Source organism: Eschrichtius robustus, chromosome 4 (genome assembly GCF_028021215.1).
Source record: "Eschrichtius robustus isolate mEscRob2 chromosome 4, mEscRob2.pri, whole genome shotgun sequence".
Taxonomy (NCBI): domain Eukaryota; kingdom Metazoa; phylum Chordata; class Mammalia; order Artiodactyla; family Eschrichtiidae; genus Eschrichtius; species Eschrichtius robustus.
In genome coordinates this window covers 150,641,385-150,668,775 of record NC_090827.1, presented here as the reverse complement: position 1 = coordinate 150,668,775, position 27,391 = coordinate 150,641,385, and the positions used below count along the sequence as shown (strand labels likewise).

Here is a 27,391-nt window from a genome sequence, read left to right as displayed (position 1 = left end):
GGACTTCAGAAGTTTATCTTATGTTCTAAAAAAAGATCCCACGCAGTTTGTCACTTTGGACCACGGGGGACTCTCTAACCTGGAAGTGCCCTACCCCAGTGCCCGCTTGTTCTTCCTCAGGGGGCGGAGGGCAGGGTCCAGGCGAGGTGGGGGGAGCCCAGCGGAAGGGTCGCTCCTCCCCAGTCTGCCGGACATGCCCCAAGTACCACCTGGTAAGTGCTGACCCGGGGGCGGTCCGTCGGCCTGTCCACCCCTCGCTACAGCGCAGAAGGAGGGAAGCGGGCCTGGGCAGAGCCTTGTGCTCTTCTGGACCGTGGAGCTGTAACGCGTGTCCAGCTGCTGCTCCTGGTGCCTGGGGGTCTCCCTGGGCAGCGGGTGTGTCGAGGCAGAGCTGGGCACTGGAGAAAGGCACTTGATACAAAACAGCTGCTTTATTTGGTCATTCAGAGACTTGGCTGATATACCCTGTGTGTCGCCGAGTATAAAAGACACAAGTGAACAGAAAGCCTGGAAGGTTTTGGAGTCTGATCCCGGCAGGCAGGTCCACACAGGAGTGTCACAGGCACAAGTGCGAGTCCTGGGCCTCGCCGGGCTGAGCCCCGGGCTGGGGGGCAGGGAGCGAGGGGTCAGGCAGGCAGCGGGGAGCCGTCCTGGCTCAGGCCTCCCACTCCCTGCGTCAGCTGCCCGGCTCTGGGGTAGGGGTGGCTCAGCTACTCGGCCTTGAGCGTCCCTGCCGGAGGCCTCAGCTTCCGCAGGAGGGAGAAGGGGAGCAGGAAGAGCCCCGCGCACACGGTGTAGCAGACCCGGGCCCCGGCCAGCCAGTACACTGCGGAGACAGCAGGGTGGTGATGGCGACGGTCCCCGCCCCACAAGACGGCGGGGCTGAGCCGGGGGGTTCAGTGGCTGGGACCGAGGCGGCCAGCAGGGGCTGTGTGGCCTCCAGCTCGGGCCAGCAGTCCCCTGGCCTGGCGGGGCCTCCCCAGGCGCCCAGCACTCCCCGAGCGCTGTTGCGCAGCCCTCACCTGAGGCGGCCACCGTGGGCCCCAGAGCCCTGGCCAGGGCGCCCAGGCTCCGCAGCGTGCCCATGACCACGCCCTTCTGCCCGGGAGAGCCTGTGGGGGAAAGGGCAGAGGCCGTCAGGTGCCTGTGGGCCACCCAGGGTGACCTCGGGCAAGGGAAGGGCCTCTCACCGTAGCCGGCGACCACGGAGGACAGGCAGGGCACCACGATGGCAGCGGCTGGTGGGGGACATCAGGGAGGCGCCCGTCAGCCTGGAGGAGGGGCCGGCAGGGGTGCGACCCTCCAGGATTCCCGGCCGCCGGCCCCTGACCGCACCCCCGCCAGCCTGGTCAGGGCCACTCACTCACCGAAGGAGTAGAGCAGCAGCCCCAGGCCCAGCACGGGCAGCGTGTGCCCCCAGCCGATGAGGAGGAAGGCGGGGACGAGCAGCAGGATGGCCTGCGGGCAGCACAGCCGGTCTCAGGACCACCCCGCTGCCTCCGCAGAGCTCGGGGCGCTGCCTGCCCCCACGCCCAGGGGAGCCCCCGTACCCGCTTCACAGCTGCGATCTCCCCGCCAGGGCTGATCCGCCGGGCGTAGGCGCCCTGGATGGTGGCCATGGTGAGGCCGATGAAGAAGAACATCTTTCCCTGCTCTAGGCTGGGAGGAGCGAGCCGTCAGCACCCCTTCCCTGCTGCGCCCGTGCTGCTCGCACGCAGAGCCAGGCAGCCTGGGTGACGGCCCGTGCGTCACCCGTTCTCGGCGCGAGGCACCGCCCGCCCCGGGATCCCGGGCTGGGCCCCGGGGGACGGGCCAAGGTAGGAGTCAGCCCTGAAGCGGCGGGGCTGCGGGGCCTCAGGATGGGGAGAGGGCAGGGCGTGCCCAGGCGGGGTCCCGGTAGGGGCCCCACGCTCCCACCTGCTGAACTGGAAGCGCTGGTGCACGAGGAAGCTCAGCGTGAACTCCAGGCCCGAGAACAGGAAAAGATAGAGGAAGTAGACCAGGCCCAGCAGGCGCAGGCTGCCCAGCCCTGCGGAGCAGCGGAAGGGGACGTCAGCGGAAAGGGGGCCCCGATGGCAGCTGGGGGGGGACCCTGGGCAGCCCGAGGGAGCCACAGCCCTACCCTCACGAGGGGGCCCGCTCCTTACTGACTCCGGTGGGCGGGTCCGGGCCACGTGCCACGGCTGAGAAGCAGAGCAGGGCCAGGGGGCTGAGCAGATCAACAGCAGCTCGGAACCCCAGCGTGATGGACGGTGCCTGGAAGGCACAGGATTGAGGAGCCTGCGACGAGGCTGGTGGCGTCCCCAGGCCTCGCAGCCTGGGGGTGGGCTTGACCCGAACCTGCTTGGCCCCTGCCCCCAGTCCACCTGCCAGGCTTTGGAGGTAGGCGGAGTTGGGCAACACAGGGGCCCCAGGAGGCGCTGTGGTCCCAAGAGCGTCTGGACACCGGGAGCGGGCGGCCCGGCCTCCCCGCAGGCCCCAGAAGCGAGCCCCTGCACCTGTCTGGCTCCCACCTTACCCGCTTCTCTGGGGGCAGCGTCTCTGGCAGGAAGCAGAAGATGAACAGCAGGTCGGAGACCGCGAAGAGCAGGGCCAACCAGGGCGCCGTCTCCACGGGCAGGGAGGCGCCGAGCATGGGGCCCAGCGTGAAGGCCAAAGAGAAGGCCACCCCGATGACTGCCTGGGGAGAAGACTGCCTGAGCCAGGCAGGGAGACCCGGGCCCGGGAGCCCGTCCACCCCTAAGCCCCCTGAAGTGCACTCACCATGCCCCTGCTGCGGGCGGGAGACGAGCCCAGGTCGGCGACAATGGCGGTGGACAGGCTGACATTTCCCTTGCTGATGCCCCCAATTATCCTGGAGACCAGAAAGGCCGCAAAGCTCTTCGAAGCGGCCCACACGGCATACGAGGTGGCCAAGCCTGCCTGCCTCAGGGCGGGGACCAAGGGCAGGCACGGTCACTTGAGGCCAGGAGGGGCCCACAGAGGGGCCAGCAAGCCCAAGCAACACCCTGGGACCCTGCCCTGTTCTGGAGCATCCAAGGGCCACTTGTGTTCCCAGTGTCCCCGTGGCAGGAGCAGCTCTGGCACAGCCTCGCTTAGCCACAGAAGCCACTGCCCCCCCGAACACCACCCCCAGGGGGCAACGAGGGGCCGTGGAGGGCCCACAGCTGCCTCGCCAGCGGGCTGCTGGTGGGCGGGAAGAGGCTCCCATCTGTGGGCACCCGTACCAGGGACAGCAGCAGCACCGGGCGCCTCCCCAGGCAGTCAGAGACGGCCCCCGTGAGGGGCGCCGAGAGGAACTGCAGGAGGGAGAAGACGGAGCCAATCAGACCTGGAAGAGACAGAGGTCACAGTCACCACACTGCCCAGTCCCCAAGGGTCGGACCATGCTGGGCCCTGCACTCCTAGGCCACGGACCTCGAGCTGAAATGGCCCCAAGACCCCCCACTTGGAGAAGGAACAGACAGTGCCCAGGCGCGAGAATATGAGGACCAGGACCTGGGACTGAGAAGGGAGGGACCAGGAAGGCAAGACCCAAGTGGGCCCCCAGCCCCGGCTCAGGAACCATACCTCCAAACAGGACGGTGTTGTACCTCTTCTCGGCTGGCATCCCAATGGCTGCAGCAAACCAGTCCACCCCGCGCTGCCACGAGCCATAGAGAGGATCCTAGAGAACAAGGAAGTGTGACGGGCTGGGGAGTCCCTGAGGGGCTTGGAGCAACGGACAGCCATCGGGGGTGAAGCGGCATCGGGACTGGGGGTGCTCACCTGCACACGGCCGTGGCGCTCCAGCAGCGCAGGTAGCAGGGGCAGCAGCAAGGTGAAGGCCAGGAGGTCCAGCAGGAGGCCGAGGAAGACCACAGCGACCACTCGGGTTTCGGGTGCCGGCTGCTGGCGGATGGGTGGGCGCGGGGTGCAGCTCCCGCCGGCTCCCCAGCCCATGATGGGGGCCGCTCCGATCCGGCCTGGCTGAGCGTGTGGCGGGTCTGCAAGACGGCACGTCGCACGAGGGCACGTTTGGGCACCCCAGCCCCACACCCACCTACCTGGGGGGAAACTGACCCCAGCTCCTGCCGCGCCCCCAACCCGCGAAGAGCCAGCGAGCGCCTAAAGGGTCTGCCTGCCCCGTGACCCAACACAGGAGTCCCTCTGTGCACCCTGCCCCCGACCCTGGGCAGCAGGAAACGCAGGCTGCGGGGGTTACGCAAAGAAGCCGCAGTCCCGGAGGCCAACCGTCCCAGGGGCCGGGGTGGGGCATCGCGGCCCCGGCACCTCACCGCCCCCGCCGCCACCCCACGGTCCCGGGCAGAGCGGCCAGGGAAACTGAGGCCCGGGCGGGCGGCGGGGGCGGCCCCGCGAGCCGGAGAACAAGACACCCGCCCGCCCCTGGTCGCGCGCCCCATCCCGCACCTGCGGGGTCTACGCTCCGCAGAGACAGACTGATGGACGAACGAAGGCGGAATGGACCGGCGAGCGGGCTGCGCACGCCGACCACGCCACGCCCGCCCGGAAGTGGGCGCGTCTCCCAGTCGGAAGTGGGCGGCCCTGCGCGCCCTCTTCCGGCCGCTGGGCGGGGCCTCGGCCGGTCCTCCAAGGCCGCGTGACTCGGCCAGATATTGGGTCCGGCAGCGGCTTACCGGCGGGAAGGGATCCAACCGGAGGCGCCTGACAGGCCACAGTCCCATTTGCCCCTGGACACTGCGCCCGAGTGAAGACCCGCCCGCTGAGGACCTCGGGGCTTTGGGCGTTCTGTCCGGAGGGCCGTTGGGCGGGGTCCACCCTGACCGGACCCTCCTCGGATCGTCCACTCCCGTCGGAGGCCTCCGTCCAAAATACACCCGCAGATACGCGGCGTCTGTGCGGGGGCGCGGGTTCGCCCACCCTCGGGCCTCGGCCGGGACGGGCCGGCGAGGAGGAGGGGGCGTGAGGTCAGGACTTTCCGGTGCCCCGCCTGCCCCGGGGTCAGCGGGGAGGAGCAGGTGCCCCCAGGGCGCGCTCGGTCCTGGGCCCGCGCCGGGGGAGACCCCACGGCAGCTGGAGGTTCCGGACTTCAGGACCTGGCAGCACCTCCTGCTTCCCTTCCGTCCCTTGAAATTCAGGCGTCTGTGGCCGAACTAACCGGAAGGACAGTCCACCCCGTCAGCTCAGCACTCATACACTCCTCCGAAAACGACACTAAATTTCAAACATCCAAGCAGTCACACTTTGCCTAACGTATAATTGTTCCACTTACGACCAAAGAGAACACGTGTTAGCTCTCCCTGAGGAGGGCACGCGTTCCTTTATCCAGGCTCGGGGGATGCTCGCCTCTTCCACCTCAGCCGTGCTCCCCCCCTTAGAAGCTTGCACGTGACACAGTGGAGGTAAGAGCTGGTGGGCGCGCGGCAGAGGGGAGGAAGAGCTGGGCAATATGTCGGCAAATGTACTCACATGGAAACACTCTGGCTTCGTAACCACCTTCTTCCACGACCCCTTCTACACACGCCCCTTTGCAAGGAGTAGGAGGCAGGGCTGGGACGGGCCATCCACGTGGATACTGACATTTCCAAGGACTGTGCCTGCAGTGGGGTGGAGAGGCCCAGGGGTGGGCAGAGGTGGGTATGCTCGGGCGACCCAGGACCCAAAGCTGGGGCTTTATCAGCTTGTTGCTGGCACGTTCCACCACCACAGAACTCAGTAGCAAGGCCCCCGGGATCAGCGGTTTGGCGAATTTAAGCAGCAACAGCTGCAGGAGAGTTTACGTGTGGGTGGAGTCTTGAGTCTGCACGATGTTAACAGCAGGCCAGGCCTACACAGCGAGGTGAAGCCAGACCCGTTTGTGGCCCCGACACCTGCCAGGGCCTTCGAGATCTGTGGAGCCACGCACCTGGCAAACACCTATCTCTGAACAATCCTAGAAATTAGGTAAAGATGCAAAAATCTCATCCAACGTGGCCTCTTCATCTGTCCCTTCCGCCTGCCACCAGGGGGCGCTCTGGCCCTGTCCCTCCACCCTTCTGAGCCCCAACACGGCCTAACAGCGCCCCAAATCAAACTACCGATTCTCCCCACCAGCCTCCCTGTTGGGGGAGCCAGAATCAGTCACCCTCTTCCCACATGTCCAGTCTGGCTAAATCCTCCAATCTCTCCATGGTCACTTCTGTGGCTGTGACCTCAGGTCACCTCTGTGGCTGCGTTGGCTCTTTGTTGCTGCACGCGAGCTTTCTCTAGTCGCGGTGCGCGGGCTTCTCATTGCCGTGGCTTCTCTTGTTGGGAGCACGGGCTCTAGGCGCATGGGCTCAGTAGCTGTGGCTCACGGGCTTAGTTGCTCTGTGGCATGCGGGATCTTCCCGGACCAGGGCTCGAACCCATGTCCCCTGCATTGGCAGGCGGATTCTTAACCACTGTGACACCAGGGAAGTCCCAGGGATGGGTTTCTTGATGTGTTAGGGCCACCCAACAGGGCTGCCAGCCGAGGGCGAGGCCTCCGCCACGTGCCGCATCATCACCTGGGGTGTGAGGACCAGTGCCTCGCCCTCGGAGACTGGGGCGGGGCATGGGGGCTGGGGGACCTGCCCACCTCTGCACCCCTGCAGGGAGGCAGCATTCTGTGCAAGGCCGTAGCGCCACAGGGCCACGAGGGCGGGCAGGCGGCTCCTGTGTCCCTATGAAGCCTCCTGGGTCAATGCAGATGCAGCCCAACCCCTCCTGCCTTCACAGCGGCCTGGCATTCCAAAGCATTAATCAAGACTGGGTATGGATTGGGGCAAAGCCGATCGTGGCTGCTGGGGTGCCGGGGTTATGGGTGATTTCTTTCTTTTCTGATTTCTAAACTATGTGCAAACTTGTTTCACTTATGACTGAAAATTTATGTAACGTTAAGTAACACTCTGAATTCTACACATGAAGGCAAATATGCTTGGTTGACCAAAAACATTAGCCTGAATCCCATCAGTCCCGAGCCTTGTGATTAACTGAGGACTGTCTGGAAGTGACGAAGAGAGGTCATTTACAGTTTATCGGCATGTAGCTCCCAGGGAGGCCTGGCCCTGTTCCCAAAGTGCAGTATGTCAGGAGAGGCGTTTTAACATGAAGCGAAGTACAGGAAAAAAACTCTGATGTTAACAGCATCCCTTATGGCGTTCGTTATATAGCATCTCCTTGTCTGATTTATAAAACATAATTTATTTTTTGAACTTCTTCCTCTTCAGAGCCTTCCATTCACCTTCCTGTGTGGCCAGGCTGTTAAAAAGCTGCTTCACTTTTCGTTTTCTTTCCGCATCCCTTTAAAACAAAAAAAAGCCCATTTTTGGATACTTTTTGGAGGACATCTTACCCTTTTTCCTATCTGACCCAATAGCAGCTCACATCCACGCGGGGCCTGCAACTCCGCCCAGGACAGATGGAGGACAAGCGAGGGGAGCGGCCCGCCCTCACCCTGGCCCAGCACCCACACCGGCGCCTGCCAGACCCCGTCGCCCCTCACCGTTCCATGATCTCTGAGAGCTGCATCCGAGCCAGGAACTGGTTGTCCTTGCGGATCTCCCGGACGGCACCTTTAAATTCTCGCTTGTGCTTGTGGATCAGCCTCTTCCTTTCCTGCTCCTCCTTTGTGCAGCCCTGCTTCTTCCCAAACTCGAGGCTGAAGGTACAAAGCCGGCCTTGAGGACGCAGGGTCTGCGCACCCAGAGCCTGCCAGGCCTCCGGTCAAGGCTGCCCCCAGCCACAGCCCCCCCCACTCCCCAGGCCCCTCTGGGGCTGGGGTGCTGGGGGGGCCTCCGTACTCACACTTTGACCAGCCGGGGGGTGAACAGTTTCAGCGGCACCGGCTTGCTCTTCTCACAGACCAGCGGCCGATAGTACTTCGGCTGCTTTTCCATTTCCGTCAAAATGCTCCGACTCAGCTCCTGACACGTGAGAAAAGCTGACACCGCTGGGCCTGCCCACCGCGGCCTCCGGAGCTCCCCCCTCCGGGCCGCCCCTTCCCCTAGGCCCCGCGGCGGCAGGTGCAGAGCCACTGTGCCCAGAAGGCCCGGCTCTCAAGAAGCTTCCACCTTCCTGCAGCGTCCTCATGGCGTCTGGCCTGGCGGGACTTCAGACACACAGACCCATCGAGCAACAGAACAGAACGTTCTCTCCCAGAGGAACGTGGGGAGTACACGATGGGGACCAGCCCATTTGTACACGGGAGCCCCCAGGCCAAAAGGCAGGCGCCCTTCACGGCTTCCTGTTGCCTGGTGCAGGACAGTGGGACCATCCTCAGAACCCGAGTGACCGGGGAGGGGCACGGGGCCTGGAGCCGCTGCCCAGGCTGATGGGGGCGGCTGGCCTTGATTCCCAGCGCTGGAACACCCGTCACAGAAACGCCCACCAACCTGCCCCCACTCCAGGACACGGCCGTGCCAGGGGAGGCCTCACCTGGAGCTCGGGCGGGCAGCTGCGGGCAGCCAGGTGCTCCGTCAGGAGGGCTCGCAGGGGCCGCACGATGTCGTGGAAGGAGGGCAGGGTGCCATAGGCGGTCACACAGCGCCGCACCAGAGCCAGACACACAGCCAGGCAGGACAGCCTGCAGGGGTGACACCCGGCCTCAGAGCAACAGGAAGGAAGGGCCCCTCCCAGTCACCAACAAAGCCCATCATCTTGGCAAAGATGAAAACCTTCCACTGCGGTCCTGGGCCGCAGGACCCTGAGGTCAAACATCTGCCCTGGGCAACGGCTGTGGCGCCCGGGCCACTGGTGGCTGATGGGATCAGGAGTTAAACAAAACATCCTGCTTCCCTGAATAGGAAAGAACGTTGCGGGAAATGCAGCAACAACTTGGAAGGAGTACTCGGTGTTTTGTTTTGTTTTTTTAAACAGAAGAAAATCAAAGTTTAGTAACACATATACATGGGAGAGACCCAAGAAAACTGACTCACTACAATGGCTGGAGCCCTCATCTTAAACAAACCCCGTTGTAGTTTTTAAATTACTAAAACTATTTCCAATATCAAGCAGATATACCTTGAAAATAACACACGTTCTGGGAAAGTTATTTTTTCATGGAGAAAAGTGGCCATGAGGATGTGAACAGACATTTCTCCAAAGATTATGAATGGACAGTAAGCACATGAAAAGATGCTCATTACTAATGATCGGGGAAATCAAGTCAAACTCATGAGACACCACCTCATACCCATGAGGATGGCTACCATCACAAATCCAGAAATTACCAAGTGTTGACAAGGATGTGAAGAAACTGGAACCCTCATACGCTGTTGGTGGAAATGTAAAATGGTACAGCTGTGGTGGAAAACAGCATGGAGGTTCCTTAAAAAATCAGAAATAAAACTATCATCTGACCCAGCAATTCCGTCTCTGGGTATAAACCCAAAAGAACTGAAAGGAGAAACTGCAATAGATACTTGTACCCCCATGTCCATAGCAGCCTTATTCAGAATAACCAAAAAGTGGGAGCAACCCAAGTGTCCACGGATGGATGAATGAATCAACAAAATGTGGTCCATCCATACAATGGAGTATGATTCAGCCTTAAAAAGGAAGGAAATTCTGATACCTGCTAAACATGGATGAACCTTGAGGACACTACACTCAGTGAAATAAAATAAGTCACAAAAGGACAAATCCTGTGTGATTCCACTTATATGAGATGCAGCAGAGGAGTCAAATCCACAGACAGACAGGAGGACGGTGGGGCTTGGGGTGCGGCATGGGATTAGTCTTTAATGGGGACAGAGTTTCAGTTTGGGAAGATGAGTAAGTTCTGGAGATGGAGGGTGGTGATGGTTCCGTAACAGTGTAAATGTCCTTAAGATGCCACCGAACCATACATTTAAAAATGGTTAAGATGGTAAATGTTATCTGCATTTTAACACAATAAATAAATTTCAACAAAAAAAATTCAAATAACCATAATTTTTTAAAAATCAGAGAATGGAAGGACTTACAAGAAAAAGTCCTAGCCCCCTCCTCATTCTACTTCTACTACTACAGACTGATGTGACCCCACAAAATTCCCTTGTTGAAACCTAACCCCTAACGTGGTGGTATTTGGAGGTGACTGTCTCCCAGTCCAGGAACACAGATGTGTTTCCATTTATTTATGTCTGTTAATTACTTTCAGCAATGTTTTGCAGTTTTCATCGTACTAGTCTTCCACCTCCCTGGATAAGCTAATTCTTAAGTAATTTTATTCCTTTTGATGCTATTGTAGATGGAATTGTTTTTGCAATTTCCTTTCAGACTGTTCATTGTTTGTGTGCAGAAATACAACTGACTTTAGTACGTTGACTCTGTATCCTGCTACTTTGCTGAATTCATTTATCAGATCCAGTAGCTCTTGTGTGGAACCTTTAGGATTTTCTACGTATAAAATCATTTCATCTGTGAACAGAGATAATGTGGGTGCATCTTCAAGGCTGGGTGCTGGGTCACGTCTGGCTCCCAGCCTGGCCTCTCTGAGGTCTAAGTGGCGCTGCGGCCCAGAGCCCCAGGCCCGCACGTACCTGGTGTGGTTGGCCTCTGTCTCAGTCTGGGCTTTCAGTCCTCCTGCCCACTGGAGGGGGAGGCTTCTCCTGTGCCACGTGGCCGTGGCCTCCTCGTCAGAAACCAGGAGCAACTCTGAGTTCTTCCCAAGTACTCTGAAAGGGTGCACCAGAGTGTAACCTGGATTCCAAGTGGGACAGGGACAGAGTCGGCCTCCGAGGCTACCGGGCTCGCAGGGCAGGCTCTGCAGGGTGAAGCCTTTGGAAGTTCATTTTAACAAACACGCGCTGTGTTTACCACCAGAGACAAGCGACGGCTTTGACAGGGGTGCTTGGGCCAAGTCCAAGCACAGACCAGGCCCCTGCTCCCGTGGGCAGACTAGACTGAATATCAGTAAGAAACGACGGACAAAGGAAAAGCAGAGGAGGGTGAGGTGGGTTTGTCAGGAGAGCTGGGGGGGTGGGGCAGGGTGCAGAGTTCACCAGGCCAGAGAAGGCCTGCTCCAGAGACCCGGGGAGCGAGCAGGACTTAACCCCGTCGTCATCAGAGGAGCAGTCGAAGCAGACGGAAGGGACTGCCGGGGAGGGCGCCAGGCCGGGTGCGGTCTGGGCACGGCAGGGTGGACGGTGGCTGGGCAGAGGGAGGGGGGTGTACGGGCGACAGCCAGTCCTCTGGCCAGTCCCGACTCCAGCGTCCAGTGCCCTCCACCGGGGCCCCTCCCCCGGCACTGCAGCCACCCTGACGTCTCGCTGGGGTGTGGATGCCCCCCCATGCCCACCCCACGGCTGGCAGAGAGGAGCCCACAGCGTGGGGCTCAGTGAAATCAGGGGCAAGAGCCACACGCAGGCAAGTGTCCATGTGAGGTTACGAGGGGAAAGCAGAAGGGCAGGGAAGGAAAAAGGAGGCCGGGAAAGCAGACCCTCTAGACCCGGAGGAGCGAGGGGACAAAGGTGGGCAGCTCCTGGAGGGCGAGGGAGCCGCGAGTGGGCGGAAGCGTGGGGAGGCGTGTCGGCATCCTGTGTGGGGGAGGGGAGGGGAGGGTGTGATGGTTCAGAAGAACAACAACTGCTGAAACCCTCTCAGAATACTGCTGTCCACGAGCTCCTTCCAACACTGAGAACGTCGTAGGAACTACAGGAGCGGTGCTGCCACCTAGAGATACACTGTGAGCTACGCAAGTTAAAGTGTTCTTGCTGCCACATAAAACGAGTAAAAACGAAAAGGTAGATCTTAATGGATGTATTTTGTTTACTCTCCCCCCCTCCAAATATTATTTCAACACACAGTCAATATGGTAAATCGCAGTATTTTATATATTTCTGGTAGTTAATCTTGCCATCTGGGGGGTACTTTACACTAAGCTCAGACTCCCCACACGTGGAAACGGGCTACTGTGCGGGACAGAGAAAGTGGGATCCTGATTTTTTTCAAAATGTGGGTATATACATACATCCACACAGAGGGAAAAAAGGTGCTACTCTGGATGATAGACTTGAGATTTTTCTGTCTTCTTTCTAACTTTCCCATATCCTAAGCCTTCTACAATGAATACCAATTACTATTAAAAGTTTTAAAATTTCTAAAGTATAATATATTTGAAAACACTGCCTTGAATCAACTCACCTTGGCTCTGCTTGTTGGGAGTTGCGATGTAAAGAATCCCAACAAGAAAATTGATAAGCTCAGGTATGAACCTCTGGGACAGGGACACGTAGTCCAGGAACACGCAGCACACGAAGAGCCCCTTCACCACGTCTTGGAGGGACTGGACGGGACACTGGCAAAGGAACACAGGGCACAGCGTCCACTTGGGAACAACGTTCGGAACACTGCGCCAGGCAGACAGCCTGGCTTCCGCGGGGGGCCGCAGGCCCCGACCTTCCTCTGCACGGAGGGGAGCACCGCCCCGCAAGGCAGGATTGAGGCGCGAGATGCAATCAGGCAAAGAGCTCTGTGATCGTAAGGTCCCACCCTTCCGGAGTGGAACACTGATAATTACCACAGCAAGTGGGCACCGATCATACGCCCCCTCAAGGAAAACGGAGCTATTTGGACTTTTAAAGCCAAAAGGGGAACAGAACCCCAGATCAGACACGATGCCTTCATGCGCTTTCTGGGGTCACGCCCTCTGCCACCTCGTCCGGGAGCTCTGGGAAGGAGCTGCTACGCAAGCCTTGTTGACGAGCCTTTCTTACTCCTGCCCCAAGGAGGGTCAGTCTCCACGGCCCCGCTCAGCCCCAAGGAGGGTCAGTCTCCACGGCCCTGCTCAGCCCCAAGGAGGGCTGGCTCTGATGGGGAGGTCCTAGACGTACCTTGGTTAGCAGCTGGCTCAGACACAACAGTGCAGGCGTGACCACCGGATGCCAGAAGTCAGAGGTTGGAAACAATATCCCAGCAATTTTCAAGTAAATTAGCTGGAAAGAAAGCGCCATCACACGGGTTAAAGAAGGGAAACACACAACCTGACGCATATCTTTGAGCTGTTCTGCAGAAACTAAGACCACCACCCACTGAGGATGGTGACCGCAGGCTGCCCATGAGCACTAGACCCCAGACGGGTGGGAACCAAATGGCTGATACTGAGATCCCGGAAACATCACCCTGTCACCTCAGCACCAACCACTCAGAAGAAAGTCCACGAGCCGATCACAACCTGTGACCCTCACCCTTTATGTTGCCTTTAAAACCCCTCCCCGAAGGCCATCAGGGAGTCCGTGTCTTCTGAGCACGAGCTGCCTGTGCTCCTTGACGGGTGCCTGCAGTAAACGCGGTACTTTCCTTCCCCACAACCCGGTGTCAGTCGGTTGGCTTTGCTGCGCGCTGGGCAAGGGTGGACCCCAATTTGGTTCAGTAACAACATCATCTCATGCATCCTCACGCCAGCCTATGGGACAGGTACCACTGAGCCATCACTACCGCCTACAGCCAGGAGAGAGGCCAGGCCCGTGCAGCCCAGGACTGAAGCCTGGGCAGCCTGCCAACCCCACTGGCCTCCCTGCTACTCCTCGCCGGGGACAGGCTCCGGGGAGGCAGGCTGGATACCCTCGGCCACAGCTCGGGCACCCACCTACCCCAGGTCACACAGAGAAAGGGGCCGAGGCCGCGGACACTGGCTCAGGTGCCTTCCTGAGGAGTGTACTGACCCATCAACATAAAGCTGGACTTTTACGTTTCTGCCAGTCGCCGTTAGTTCATTTCAACACGAACACCAGAAAATGGAACGGACTGAGCGGTATTTCTTCAGTGACCAGAGCTGACGACACGGCCCACGGCTGTCGTCAAACGGTCAGAAACCTCAGAGAGGTCAGAGGTCGCTGTGCACAAGCAGGTGGAGCAACCAGCCCACAGGTTCAGGTCCTCAGGAAAATACATCCCGGGTTTGCCATCAAGACTAAACACGGCACCGTTCACGTAGAAATCAAACCAGCAACTTTGCTCCTGAGCACACGTTAGCTAGTTGTTAACAGGTCAGCAGTCCTCCCAGGCCTGGCCCAGTGTGCCCTCCAGATGGCTGTGGAGGCTCTGGGGCAGACCACCCTCTCGAAGCCCCCAGCCCCTCCGTGCCATGGCAGCACACTGGACGGCTGGTGGCCACAGGTCAATGGCTGGATGAGACACGCCCACGGCTTACCACGTCCAGGCCCGGGAAGGCCGCCCGGCCTGTGGTCTCAACCATTCCTTCCATGTCGTGCATGGCATCTCGGAGGACAAATTTCACGGCGCTGCTTGCAGCTTCAGGAAACATCTGGCAAAGGTTATACAACTGCCTGTTAATCAGAGACATAAGTCAGGGGAGAATGTCTGTAGGTAACAAAAACATAGAAAACCCCCTCAAACCACCCACGTTTATCATCTTCCTGTGAAGTCACCTGCCAACTGAGCTAGAGCTGGAAGCCCCTGGATGAATGCACTTTTCCTCTTACAGACACCTGGCTGGCCGTCTCGGTGATCCAGGTAGTTTTCCTAATAGTGTTTTATAATAACCTGTATTCATTTTTGCTATTTGCTAAGAACCTGGTCATAACTTTTCAGTAGCGGTGGCAGAAGTAGCTCTGTTTATACAAGTAACAGCACGGGGAGCATATTCTAAGGGCCAGACGTGGCTGACAGTCCTGAACCCAGTGGTGCCTCCCAAGCACTCCTGGGGGCAGAGGCTGGCACGGGGCAGAGAGGTGTGCAGGTGGCCAGCCCGAGGGTACCACCAGGCGCCTGGTCTCGCAGACCCTCCCAACTCAGCACCCTGCCCGCTGCGCCCCGCTCCAGCCACCACGGGGCCAGGAGCCACCGTGCCGCTCTGCTCTCACGGGGCCTGGCGCAGAGCCCGGCCCGAGCCCCCGTGCAGGACAGCAGCAGGCGGGCGAATGAAACAGAAAATTAGCCGTCAAATATAAATAAACCTGAAGGGGCCCTACTGTCTTAAAGTCAATTCGTTTGCAGTTAAAAACAGGTCCCATCTCTAGGGCGACGGGAGCATCGCGTCAACATGACTTAGGAGCAGGATGGCGTACGGAAATCACCGCAGCTGTGCGAGCTGTGGGCCCATTTGTAAGGCTGCCTTAATAACTCCGAAGTTATTTTATGACTTTACTAAAAGGCACAAAATTTGTTCAACTCAGCCCCACGTTCCAGATAACGCACCCCGTTTTCACTTACACAACCAACTTATTGATTCCGCCAAGGTCTGGTGGATCACTTGTAGCCAAATCTCCGACGTATTCCAAAAGGAAGCCAAACAGTTTCTGCAGGAACAGGGTTGGGGCCAGAGCTCAGGGCTGAGCCCAGAACGGAGCCGCGGCACAGGACGCCCTGCCCGCTGTGCCCCCGCACCGCGTGGGGCGAGGGCCTCAGGGCCAGCCATGGGGGCCTATGACCCAAGGCAGCCACAGGAGCGAAGAGCACAGGGTCCGGGTGTGTGCTGCCTCGGCCGGCAGGCGACACCTCAGTCCTGGACCAGGAGCGCGCCCGGCCCGGCGCCTCGTTCGGTAAACGTGCGGCCTTTACGCAAAGAGGACAAGGCACATCCCTAGTTACCTCTTTCCCCAAAGCCTGGCTTTGCTGCGTGACGGGTGCGCGAGGTGGACTCAGTGTAAACTGAGGTCAACAGCGCGGCCTCCTCCTGGGCCTGCCGTGGGCCCTGGAGCTGACGCACGTCCAGGCCTGGCTCTCTGCCCCCCCACCCGCGCCCCACCGTGAAATCTCGCGGCCGTAAGCACGGGGTGCACTTTGGGACCACCAGCTTCACGGTTACGACGCCCACACAGACCAGGGCTCTTCCCCGACACTCCCAACACTGCAGACAAACGGCTCCAGCGTACTTCTAGTTTTGCTTTGTTTCCCACTGCGAGACTTGGATGGTTGCATTTCTGAATTCTCTCCACAACCAAAAGCTGCTCTTCCATCGATCTTCCCGATAATAAAGACTTCAATTCCTCGTAGGATTCGGGAGCTATCAAAAAAATACAAAACACACTGCACGCTTAACTTGTAAAATGAGAATTACATTTCTGGTAACGGAGATAAAAACTGAACACAAATTAAGTAATAGAACTTCTTTTACTTCACCCAAAGAAATAGTTCCACCTATTTTATGGAAACACTCATTCTGTGTAATTACCACACTGCTTCTAACGTGTGCCCGCATGCCTGCCAAGGGTGAGGCTCGAGGGAACTGGGCTGCCTGCAACCAGCCTCGACAAAGAAATGACCCCAAGCTCCCCTCCAGGCAGAATCCCGCCAATGCCCGACAGGGGGAGGGCGGAGGGGACAGTGCACGGGCGGGGTGGCCGCTGGGACCGTTCAGAACAGGCTGGAAGCTGGAAGGAGCCCCGCGAGCACAGCAGCCAGCTCCACCCGCCGGTTCAACCACTCTGGAAACACCCTCAAGTCGCAGGACAGCTTAGGCCTGCGGACTGGAGCACGTGGGACAGAGCAGCCCACCATGTGCTACGTGCCACGTCACGAGGCCTGAGCCCGGCTCCGCGGCCACCCTGGCCCACAATGGGCCGACTTGTGAAGCGGCAGGGACCCCCGCCGGCGGCCTGCAGGACTGCTGCAGTCACACAGCAGAGGCTGACGTGCTGCCCAGAGCAGCACTCGGGTCAGATCCCAGGGGCGTCGCGGAGAAGGATGACCGTTCCTGTCTGCCAGCCAGGACAGCACAGACGGGCTGTGCCCGTGTGTCCAGGCCCGCACCCTGTCCCACTCCATGGCGCAGCCCGTCAGGCAGACGCCACCAGGTCACTGCGGCCACTCCCCAGTTGTCTGCCTACCTGCGAACGTATAGGGCAGCTCGGCCCTGGCAGTCTCCCGGTCATCGGCTGTCGACCGCTCCCCAGCATTCGGACGCCGCTCCTCCTGGGTCCTCTCGCTCTCGTCCTTGCTCTCCACGTCAGACTCCAGGCCCGAGGGGCCGTCCGGGCCATCGCTCTCCTCTGGGTCCCCCGCGCTCGAGCCTTTGCCCTCTTCCTCTTCGCTCTCACTGCTACTGGCTTCCCCGCTTGGCTCTTCCTCGACGTTCATCTTCCCATCCTGGGAACAGAACGCGGGAACCAGGGGCATCACTCCTCAGGGACAGCAGCTGGCACAGCCTGTGACCGTGTCTGAGGGCCGTGCACGCACAGACGCTTTATGCAACTTGTCTGCCAGGAACACGCGGCCCGGTGCTGCACTGTCCACGGGCGTGGGCCTCTTTCCCACCTCCTTCGGGGCTGCTACACGTCACGGGGCTGAAGGCCTGGGAACCGCAGTCCCCACGCCCTGCCGCCAGGACCCTGGGCAGGGCTTGTCTCTGCCGGGGAGCAGGATGCGGAAGGCGCCCCAGCGGATGGGCTCCGGCTGCTCTGAGCGCCTGGCAGCCCTGCTGCTCGTGGGGCTGGGCAGCAGCTGGGTCACTGGGGGCTTCCTGGCATGTGGGCTGCACGCGGAGGTGGTGGGACCTCAACACCGGAGGGTGACCCCTGACAACTCCCCCAGATAACCCAGTGTTTTGCGAGCACCCAGTTCCCCGTCTTGGAAACCTTTCTGCTCGAGACCCCGGACCCCCTCCTGTCTTCCTGCCCCGAGCAGGGCCGAGGCTCTGAAAGGGGAGAGGGGTATAGAGCTAATGGGGCTTGGGACTGAAAAACCTCACCAGCTTTAGAAAGAGCCGCAGAGAAACTGTTTCTAAAAAGACTCACAATTTCCATCTGTGGTAAACCTATCAAGTGAAAAACCAGGAAATGTGTTCCTTTAAATTAAAAAAAAAAAAAGGAAACGAAAGCAAACATCTTACTTTGTAAGAAAGCAAACGCCTGTCATCTTTGTCTAGTACGAAGCCATCACTTAAGTCATCCGCCGACGTGTGTTTTGGTCTCTTAATGTGTTCATCCTCCTCCTTTCCAAGCATCCTCCGGAGTCTTTCAGCCTGAGCAGGCAAGAGAGAAAAGCTGTCTGCTGTGCTGTGAGCATGTGGCGGGGACGCACGCTCCAGGTTCCCTCAGCCGTCGCAGCTGCTTCAGGCCTGCCTTCTGCTTTCAGTCTTCAATCAGACATGCAAACCCTTGGCAAGCATCGTGTGGAAGACTTATTTAACAAAAATAAATATACTGCGGCAGAAATATGTTCCAGTCACAAGGAAGGAAAAGCTGTTACCCTGAGGGCTTTCTGGCCAAATGATGGTGGCCAACCGTCAGCTTCACTCACCACCAGGCCCCAGAAGAGGAACAGGACGCTTTACACTGAGGTCTGCATGCCATTTAGCAAGCAGCTCAGCTACTTTGTCCCACTGAACCATGCAATGGCCACAGGAGACGGCCCACGAGGGGGGTACTGAAAAGGCCAGATGCATGACAGTATGCCTCTACTTCATTTTTGTTTTGTAACGTAAGGAAATTTTAAAAACCTTTAAGAGAAGAAAGGTGAGAAGGTAGTGCACTATATCACTAGCAGCTGTTCTGAGGTAAAGGGATTAGAAAGAAAGTCATTTTTAATTTGTTATATTGGGTATTATCTGTATTTTTTTTCCTTTTATAGTTAAAAATATAGTAAAACAAACATAAACTTGTTTAGAGGCTAAAAAGATTCCACTGGTAAAACACAGCACACCTTCAGCCCATCAAACAAAACAAAGTGGAAAGGGTCTTTGTGGTCGTAGCCGCTTCCCAGAGCGGCACTGCCCCCGCCCCCCTGCCCCCCAACCCCAAACACCTCCAGGCCCTCCAGCCGCTCCTGCTCCTCCTGGGCCAACTCCTCCTCCGTTTTCATCCTGTTAGAGGGCTGTGCTTTCATTTCAAAGCCGAGCTCACGAACCATCATGTCGTACGCGTCAGGCTAGGGCAGAAAGAAGACATTTTTTTTTAAAGGAAAGACCTGCATAACTAGCTTCCTGCACATCCCAGTCGTGGCTGGACATCCTTACGGAAGAAGCTAAACCACGTCCTAAGCCTTTTCTTCTTGTGTGAGAGAGGCCTGTTCTAATCAGTCTCGAGGACGCCTTTAGGTCATATACAACTATTTGCTCCTCGAAAATTCTCAAGGTATATCTGCTTTAAGAAAACTAAACCTTGCTCATCTAGGCATTAAGCCCCCCAAATGGGATTTTGGGGGAAGCAACAGTAAGATCGACTCACAGATGTGCAGACGGCCACACGGCAAGGTAATCTGGTGAAATCCAAGTATTTTCTAGAAACCAGCAACTCAAACGAATGCACCTTTTCTCACAATTTAGACTAAAAGCAATGTGGTAGGAACCAAATATTGTCCAGAAGGAAAAATAAGTAAACGTATGTATCAGTTCACATACCAAGTCTTCTCATAGCAAGAAACAACCATTTTCTTTACTTTCATTATTCTGGAGTAGATAGTGAAGTAACTTTTAGTCTATTTCCACCCTGATGTAACACACGTCAGATACCTCAATATAAAAGTTTAACAGAAAACTTAAGTTCTCAAAGGGAGAACAGATGCCTGGCTCCCCCTCTTCTGCAGAGAAAGGCTGGGTCAATGGTCGTGAGCCCGGGCTGACTGTGAGGTGCTGACCCCACCTTGGGTTTCTCCTTTCCACCTCTGCTCTCGGACTTGGGTGTTTTACGGGCCAGGAGAGTCTGGATTTCTTTCCAGTCTTGGTCTAGCTTCTCTGTGAGTTCAAGGGCGTCTTCTCGTTGAGACTGTCTCTCCCTCTGGGGAAAAAGAACAGAACGTACCCCATTACTGCCGGCCTCCAGCAGGTGTCCAGGCCCCACTGGACAACCGCTCAGCTTAACATGACAACAGGAAAAGAGGCCACGAGAAATTAGCATCTCAGGATCCCATCACGCAGAACGAATTCATGCTGTAAAACTGCTCTCCTAGATGCTCTGAGCAGTTTGCCGTTAGCAAAAGCAGTGATGTTTTGCGACTCTTGATACGTGCCAAAACACTAAAACCAACCCTCCCCCAAAACCAAAACCCCAAAACCAAAACCACAAGAAACCATCAGAAGTACATGCTTGGGGCTTCCCTGGTAGCGCGGTGGTTAAGAATCTGCCTGCCAATGCAGGGGACGTGGGTTCGAGCCCTGGTCCGGGAAGATCCCACATGCCACGGAGCAACTAAGCCCGTGCGCCACAACTACTGAGCCTGTGCTCTAGAGCCCGCGAGCCACAACTACTGAGCCCGCGAGCCACAACTACTAAAGCCCACGCGCCTAGAGCCCGTGCTCCGTAACAAGAGAAGCTTCCGCAATGAGAAGCCCGCGCACCGCAACGAAGAGTAGCCCCCGCTCGCCACAACTAGAGAAAGCCCACGCGCAGCAGCAAAGACCCAGCGCAGCCAAAAATAAATAAATAAATAAATAAAATTAAAAAAAAAAAAAAGGAAGTACATGCTTGATGAAATTTAAAATGCATTTTGTATTCCTATTCAAAGTGAATGCTTTTATTAAATCCATAGAAAATATTAATAAATACAGCCTAAAAATGCACAGGGAGAAAAAACCTGAAACGCGTTAGCAGCGTGTCTCAGGACGGGGCTGCTCCACATTGAGAACGTTAATCGACGCACCTTCTCCTGCTTTGACTTGGCGATGAGCTCCTCAATCAGCTCTCTGCGTGACTTTGGCTGTTCCCCCTCCTCGCCTTGCTGTTGAGAGGTCTTCTTGTGAAGCAGCCCGCCACCTCCTCCAAAATGGGCCGCCGTCAACTCGGCTGCAGACAAAGAGCAGAAAACCCCTCTGTGAAGCCAGGCCCGGCTGCAAAGTGGGTTTTGCAGTCGCTCTGCCAACGTTTCTCCAAGCACGGTCCTGAGAGGGGACTCCATGTTTAAGAGAAAACTCTCACCCACAACGGCCGGTGAGACTACAGGCACAGCGACACGAACCCCCCAAGATGAGCCCCTCCGAGAAAACCCAGAGGCATAAAAAGACCAAACGGCTGTGATCCAAGTGACTGGAAACACCAAGAACCTTTTTTCCAATGTGTTAACGCCTCACGGAAGATGCGCAAACGCTGGCACCTGAGTCGTAAGAGGGCGTGCCAGGACCAGGGCCACTTCACACCCTCCTTGTGTCTCACAGAAAGTCCTGGGGGCAGGCGGCGGAGCCAGCAACTAGAGTCACTGATTCCTAGGCTGCCCAAGCTACCAGGGAAGAAGACAGAAACAAAACACTGGGACTCATCGATTTTGGAATAGAAAGAAACTTTTAAAAAATCCAATTTCTTGGAAGAGAAAACAGAGGCTTAGATGCTGAGCAACTGACTTCAGATCTCATCCAGTAAGAGAAACAGCTCCTGCCTGTAGCCCTCTAACCCCGTCAGGCCCACACCCCGCCGTCTGCGCTGAGCTCTCCGCGCCTGCGCTCCGCCACCCCCATCATGCCTCCTTCGCTCCCCCTGCAGTGGACTCTGGCCCGATTTAAAGGCCAACGCTCGCTCCTCTGGGCAACAGCTCCCTCCTCCAGGGAAGGCTCTCTGTGGACTCGGGCCCCCACTGCCCTCCTGATGCCTCCCCTGGGCTGTCTGACAGGTACCCCAAACCCCCCTGCTCATCCTGCTTCCTCGCCACCTCCCGTGCCTACGAGAGAATTTCAGGAAGACCTCTTGGCCTGCCCTAGCCAACTCTGTCCTTCCCCACTCAAGTCCCTCCGGCTCCTGTTCCTGAGTAAAAGCCAAAATCGTTCCCATGGCCCTAGGGGCCTGGCCCACCTGTCTGTACCATCGCCCCCTCCAGTTACCAGGCTCCTGGCTGGTCCCAGACCGTGACACCACCAGAGGCCTGCACGACCGCCACCTCCTTCGTGACCCTAATCAGGACTACCTGGCGTGTCCCAGACCGCCCCAACTTCATTTCCCCCACAGCACTTCTACTTCCGACTGGCCTGAGGGATTTAGTGATTATTTAGTTTATTGTCTGGGTCTCCCCAGAAAACTGAGCTGCAGGTAGGTTTTACTCACTGCTATTTCCCCAGAACCAAGAGCACTGCCTGGCACATAAACCAGTATTTGTTGAATAAATGGATCAGTGAATGAGTGATTCCTCTGCTTCCTGCAAAGTTTAGCATATTAGAAAACACTATCATTTAGCATTCTACTAATTCAAGATTGTTTACAATATTTTCTGAAAATAAAAATTTACAAAACATTAACTAACGAGGTGGTATTATATAAAAGATTCCAAAAAGGATTCTCGGAGAAAAGAAGAAAAAAAAAATCCGTCAGTGTGCTTATATTGATGATAGGATTTAATTAGAAAATTAGGGTTGATTTTTAAGATGAAATTCTCCTAATCTAGGAGAACATATAAATTATGTAGCTGAACAAAATAGGATGTTTCCTAATGATCCATTTTAAAAGGTACGGCAAATATATTTATTTTCAAATGTAAGAGGTTACCTGGAAGTGTGCAAGTTACCTGGATTCTGATGAGCTCATACTAAAGATCAGAGGAGGATAGGAAACCTCAAATAAACAGTTGAGTCCCCAGGACCCAACACCTGGCAGAAGCGGAATCCAACTTCTCCTCTCGTCAGCCAACCGTCACAGCCTATCGTACCAACGAGGCCGAGGCCGACACCTTGTGATGAATGACCAGGCCGCCGAACATGAAGGTGCCATGGCAGTCCCCTTCAGTCACAGTGAAGGTGAACATGTTTAAAGCGAGGCGTGCACAGAAAGTCCTGAACAACGGAAAGTGCGAAGAGAAAGGCCCTCAAGATGACTATGTTCCCTCCTCAACCACGAAGCCTCAGCAGAGTCGTGGTCTACCTCCCGGTGCTGTGGACAGAACCACAGGCCACCCTAATTCCTAGGCCTTCTGCCCCCCCATCACCCAGACCAAAAGGCAGGCATGGGCTTAACGGCGTGGCTTTCCACACACCAGAAAAACCGCTGAGTCAGTTTTAGTTTTGTGCAGCTTTGTTCTGAAGATGCTGAATAGAGGATATTCTAACTTATAAGGATGCGAACTTACGACATGACCCCAACTTTATAGAAGGGCCCAAGATGATCAGACCTGAACCGAGTCCTAACTCAGTTCAGTTGTATATCAGTGTTAACTAATGCCACAATTTAATCTGCTTCGTTATTATCTATAAATAAGAAGCTCAGGACTTCCCTGGTGGCCCAGTGGTTAAGAATCCGCCTGCCAATGCAGGGGACACGGGTTTGAGCCCTGGTCCAGGAAGATCCCACATGCCGAGGAGCAACTAAGCCTGTGCGTCACAACTACTGAGCCTGTCCTCTAGAGCCCGCGAGCCACAACTACTGAGCCCACACGCCTAGAGCCCGTGCTCTGTAACAAGAGAAGCCACCTCAATGAGAAGCCTGTGCACTGCAACAAAAGAGTAGCCCCTGCTCGCTGCAACTAGAGAAAGCCTGTGTGCAGCAACGAAGACCCAACGCAGCCAAAAATGAAATAAGTAAATAAATAAATTTTAAAAAAGAAATTAAAAAGAAGAAGCTCAATGTTACTTCCCCCACAAAACTGTCATAAGCAGTTCCAGAGTAAACAAAGACTAAAAGAACTAAGTAAACACTGTTAGTACACACATTGGGTCAGAACTGATAACAGTGGTAGCAAAGCACTGTGGGTTAGTACAGAAGAGCTGTCCTAGGGGTCAGTGAGGTGGGTTTTACCCACAACTCTGACTCACGGGTTGGACAAATCATATTGTTTCTCTGAGCTCATGGGTGAAATGAGCTGGGGTGAAGTTCAAACAAGAGGAGGGATACTGAAGTGCTTTCTGTGATAGACAGACAGAAGGCTGTCTGTCTACCTTATCTACACATACACCTTCTTGAAGATCTACACCTGCATCTTCTAGGTGTCCAAGCAGGGCAGAGAGAACGTCAGTGCTAAGCAGACTGCCCCTGATCCCAGGCCTCACCCGACAGCACTCCTCGGTCCTCGGCGTCGCTGTCACTATCGACAATGTCGTTATGCTTTTCAATGTCTGCCAAAGACTGGCCGTAATGAGTTAGTTCTTCATCTTCATTTAGGTTGTAGATGCTTTTTTTTTCGTGTTGTCGCTGACAGAATAGAAAAAACGAAAATCAGTCTCCTAAAATTTCCACATCCATTTAACATCAAAAAAAGAATTATTTTTTTTCCCATTTTTGTGCAATGTGACAATGCAGCTTTAAGATTATTCTGGGTCATTTGAGCAACGATTCGGATATAAACAGAACCCACAGAAGGTAAATAAATTAATGGGCCACCCTAAGGCACTGGGAAATCGAGCAGCTCTACCCACCAGGAATGCTCCATATCCACTCGACCCAGCTGAAGGCAGCAGTTTAGTCCAGAACCCTAGGACGCGTCACTGCCGGGCACTCTGGTTAAGGTATTTATCCACCTAACTGGTATGTGCAAGAGGCTGCTTCCCCCTTGGTCTAGACAGGCGAGATACACGATTGAAGACCCACCCACTGTGTACTCACAAACGTATAAACAAATAAGGTGGAAACGGCCTTCTCCTTGTATTTGACTTCCGTGTAAAACTACAGCAAAAGACTGTTTTCCATACCTGTTGTTCCAGAGCAAACCTCTTCATCATCTTCTCTTCTGGGCTTATGTTGCTATTGTATTCTCCAAAGCGTTTATCTCTAAATACGTTGGACTTATCCCTTTCTTTGTATTCCTTTAGCAAAGTCTGGGTGCGCTGAAAAACAGATCATAGAACAATCTCTCATGGGTCCTGGCAACTCTGAGCTCTGATGGCCTGGCAGTCCTAGTCCCCAGAGGGGAGGTGCTTCCACAAGGGGACACAATGCTGGCTCTAATGAATTGGAAAATGCCATTTTCTACGCCTCAGGCCACTGAGACAAACAGTCCAAAAAACGCCAATCTACTGGCTGGAAAGACTGATCTCAATTACCGAGGAGAACCTGGGTCGCCGCCATACAACGGCAGCAAAGAGGATGATGTCTGGAACCAGGGGATTCACTAGGGTGTGTGTTAGTACTTCCACGCCTAAGACCAAAGGTTAAAGTAAAATGACAACCAAAAAAAGAGCAGAGGTCACTCCACCCAGGTGAAGAAGCCAGAGGAGTTCAGGTTCTAGCTGAGTAAGGGAAGCAGGGAACAATGAGCTGAGAGGCCATTTATGTCAATGACGATGTCAGATCAATTACAGACACAGACTGCAGCAGCACTGCCTATCTTCTCTTTGCTTGTTATATACGTGCCATCATGTGTATATACAGTCAGTCTTTGTTATTTGCAGATTCTGTATTTGTGTATTTGTCTATTGGTAAAATCTACGTGTAGCCCCAAACCAATACTCTCAGCACTTTCTGGGTCATTCATGGACATGCATGTGATGCCCAGGAGGTGCAGTCGAGAGTGAGGACTCAGAATCCCACCAGCTGCACCACCTCCCAGCGAGGACTTTGGGAAGCGCCTACGGCCTCACCTGTAAAAGGTAAAGAATGGCAGTTCCTACCTCAGGCCCTTAAGGAGAAATGAGAAAACTGAGGCTTATGTGGTAAAGGAAAACATGTCTATTCTGGAGCCCATGCAATCCCCATCCCCACATCTGCCCCCGCAAGCCCGCCCTGGGGTGTGTGATGCAGGGGTGCATCGGAGTCGGCTGTAAGTTTGTCTCGTCTACTACTACTGCCAGCTCCTTGCAATAAGGACGATGTTTGATTCAATTCAAAGATCAATTGGGGTTTCCCTGGTGGCGAAATGGTTAAGAATCCGCCTGCCAACGCAGGGGACACGGGTTTGAGCCCTGGCCCGGGAAGATCCCACATGCCGTGGAGCAACTAAGCCGGTGCGCCACAACTACTGAGCCTGCGTTCTAGAGCCCGTGAGCTACAATTACTGAGCTCACATGGCACAACTACTGAAGCCCGCACACCTAGAGCCCGTGTGCTCCGCAACAACAGAAGCCACTGCAATGAGAAGCCCGCGCACCGCAACGAAGAGTAGCCCCCGCTTGCCGCAACTAGAGAAAGCCTGCGTGCAGCAACAAAGACCCAACTCAGCCAAAATAAATAAACAAATAAAATAAAATAATAAAATAAATAAATTTATATATTAAAAAAGATCAACTGGATTACATGCTGTGGCACAGACACAGATTATGAGCCCATGACGGCAGGGCCAGGTGTTACTTTACCTTTACCTCTCCACCTGCTAGAACACAGCTTAAACGTAAGTGCTCAGTGGCACATAAAGGCTTCACATGTGTCCAAACCCAGTGCAAACCCCAGCCTTTACCAGCTCTGTGACCTTGGGAAATTTACTTGACTTTTCTGTGCTTTAATTTGTTCACTAACTTACTAATGTCTCCTCCTCAGAGTAACAATAAATATCGTTAAACAAACCAATGAGCATGTCTCAGAAGCTGCATAGAGAATGTCACCCGAACTGAATTTGAAAGTACAGAATACTCTGGAACCGTAAGCACAAGTAAGCTGGAGGCTATGAGACTTTCCAAGAAGGCAACATTTCAGTTACCCTGCAAGGGACAAGGTTGTGCGCTTCAAAGGAGCGATACATTCCTTCTTCAAACATCTACTGAACATCCCATGTAATCCCCTATCCTATCCCTAACCAGCAGAGCTCAAAGTCTCAACGAGGGCAGGTTGTAAGAGGTTCGCACAGGGGCCGCGGCAGCGCGGAAGTGAGGAACTCTGCCTGAGTTGGACTTGTGTGTGGGTCTCCAAGGAGGGACGGCGGTTTTGCAGGGGAATGTTGTCCCCGCCCACGCGGAAGCAGACACACGAAGATGAAAACAGTCCAGCTGACACATGGCATACACGACACACGACGTCTCACTGCTCCAGGCGCTGTCCCGAGGACTCTAAGCGGACGCTTCCAATCCTCCCGGCAGCCCTAGGATGTACGTACCACCATCATGGCAGATTTACAGAAGGGGAAACAGGCACCGAGAAGTAAGTCCGCAGCTCGCCCTAGCCTGCCGGCGGCCCCGCGGTGCCGCAGGGGTTCGAGGAGCAGGGCCGCGGGTAGTCCCGGCTGGCAGGCGGGGCCGGCGGGACCCACCCCGGAGGGCCCGGCGCCCCGCTCACCTTCTGGAGGGCCCGCGCGCGCGACACCCCGGGCAGCCCCACGTCGTGGCGCGTCCTCCTGCCCAGGACCTGGAACTTCTGCCGGTTGACTTTCACCTCAAACGGGTTGGCGCTGGGCCTCGCCCGGCCGCCCCGAGCGCCCGCCGGGGCCCCGGGGGCCCTCCCGCGCGCTCCGGCGGACCTGGCCTTCCCCATGGCAACACGCGCCGCACCTCAGGGCGCTGACGAGGAAGTGGCAGCCAGAGCGCAGGCACCCTCCGGAGACACGCGCGGCCCAGCAGCCTAGGAATGCCACCCCCGTCTCGCGATAACTGAGCCAGCGAGACGTAGGAACGTTGGGTAAAATACTGACACGCCCCCGCTCAGCTTACCCGCCCGCAGGCTGAGCGACTACAACTCCCAGCAGGCCGCGCTCGCGCCCCGCCGCCTCCGCCCCGCGC

At 56.1% G+C, this 27,391-nt stretch overlaps 2 protein-coding genes and 1 long non-coding RNA gene across 6 annotated transcripts; 1 reads left to right on the top strand and 2 right to left on the bottom strand.

Annotated features, from left to right (window-relative positions):
* Positions 1–412: 412 nt before the first annotated feature.
* MFSD10 (major facilitator superfamily domain containing 10) lies at positions 413–5,503 on the bottom strand. 4 transcript variants are annotated; one of them, XM_068543540.1, is made up of 13 exons: positions 5,431–5,503; positions 3,769–3,986; positions 3,571–3,667; positions 3,228–3,331; positions 2,764–2,922; positions 2,519–2,680; positions 2,148–2,256; positions 1,918–2,029; positions 1,551–1,659; positions 1,368–1,458; positions 1,191–1,238; positions 1,023–1,112; positions 413–826 (listed from the first exon to the last, which is right to left on the bottom strand). In XM_068543540.1, the coding sequence occupies exons 2-13, from the start codon at positions 3,940–3,942 to the stop codon at positions 711–713; spliced, it is 1,371 nt and encodes a 456-aa protein (XP_068399641.1). In that variant the 5' UTR covers positions 3,943–3,986; positions 5,431–5,503; the 3' UTR covers positions 413–710. The 4 variants fall into 4 exon arrangements, with proteins under 4 accessions (XP_068399641.1, XP_068399642.1, XP_068399640.1 ...); XM_068543541.1 differs by lacking the exon at positions 5,431–5,503 and adding an exon at positions 5,234–5,333; XM_068543539.1 differs by lacking the exon at positions 5,431–5,503 and adding an exon at positions 4,411–4,521.
* Positions 4,581–10,369, top strand: LOC137764385 (uncharacterized). The gene is made up of 2 exons (XR_011073970.1): positions 4,581–5,363; positions 7,191–10,369. It is a non-coding gene; the product is annotated as an uncharacterized lncRNA (long non-coding RNA).
* NOP14 (NOP14 nucleolar protein) lies at positions 6,825–27,272 on the bottom strand. The gene is made up of 18 exons (XM_068543522.1): positions 26,952–27,272; positions 24,440–24,574; positions 23,801–23,942; positions 20,482–20,624; positions 19,485–19,619; positions 18,649–18,771; positions 17,735–17,866; positions 16,734–16,992; positions 15,780–15,910; positions 15,118–15,203; positions 14,096–14,231; positions 12,777–12,878; positions 12,088–12,241; positions 10,485–10,644; positions 8,398–8,545; positions 7,768–7,886; positions 7,466–7,621; positions 6,825–7,263 (listed from the first exon to the last, which is right to left on the bottom strand). The coding sequence occupies exons 1-18, from the start codon at positions 27,144–27,146 to the stop codon at positions 7,164–7,166; spliced, it is 2,556 nt and encodes an 851-aa protein (XP_068399623.1). The 5' UTR covers positions 27,147–27,272; the 3' UTR covers positions 6,825–7,163.
* Between the last annotated feature and the right edge of the window lie 119 nt (positions 27,273–27,391).

Coding starts and splice junctions, on each gene's coding strand:
- MFSD10 (XM_068543540.1), bottom strand. CDS start 3,942: ATGGGCTGGGGAGCCGGCGGGAGCTGCACCCCGCGCCCACCCATCCGC. Junction 1,239..1,367: donor GCTGCTGCTCTACTCCTTCG/GTGAGTGAGTGG, acceptor GTCCCCCACCAG/CCGCTGCCATCGTGGTGCCC. Junction 827..1,022: donor GCCCACGGTGGCCGCCTCAG/GTGAGGGCTGCG, acceptor CTGTCTCCGCAG/TGTACTGGCTGGCCGGGGCC.
- NOP14 (XM_068543522.1), bottom strand. CDS start 27,146: ATGGGGAAGGCCAGGTCCGCCGGAGCGCGCGGGAGGGCCCCCGGGGCC. Junction 23,943..24,439: donor GGTTTGCTCTGGAACAACAG/GTATGGAAAACA, acceptor CTATTCTGTCAG/CGACAACACGAAAAAAAAAG. Junction 19,620..20,481: donor CCAAGTCAAAGCAGGAGAAG/GTGCGTCGATTA, acceptor CTTTTTCCCCAG/AGGGAGAGACAGTCTCAACG.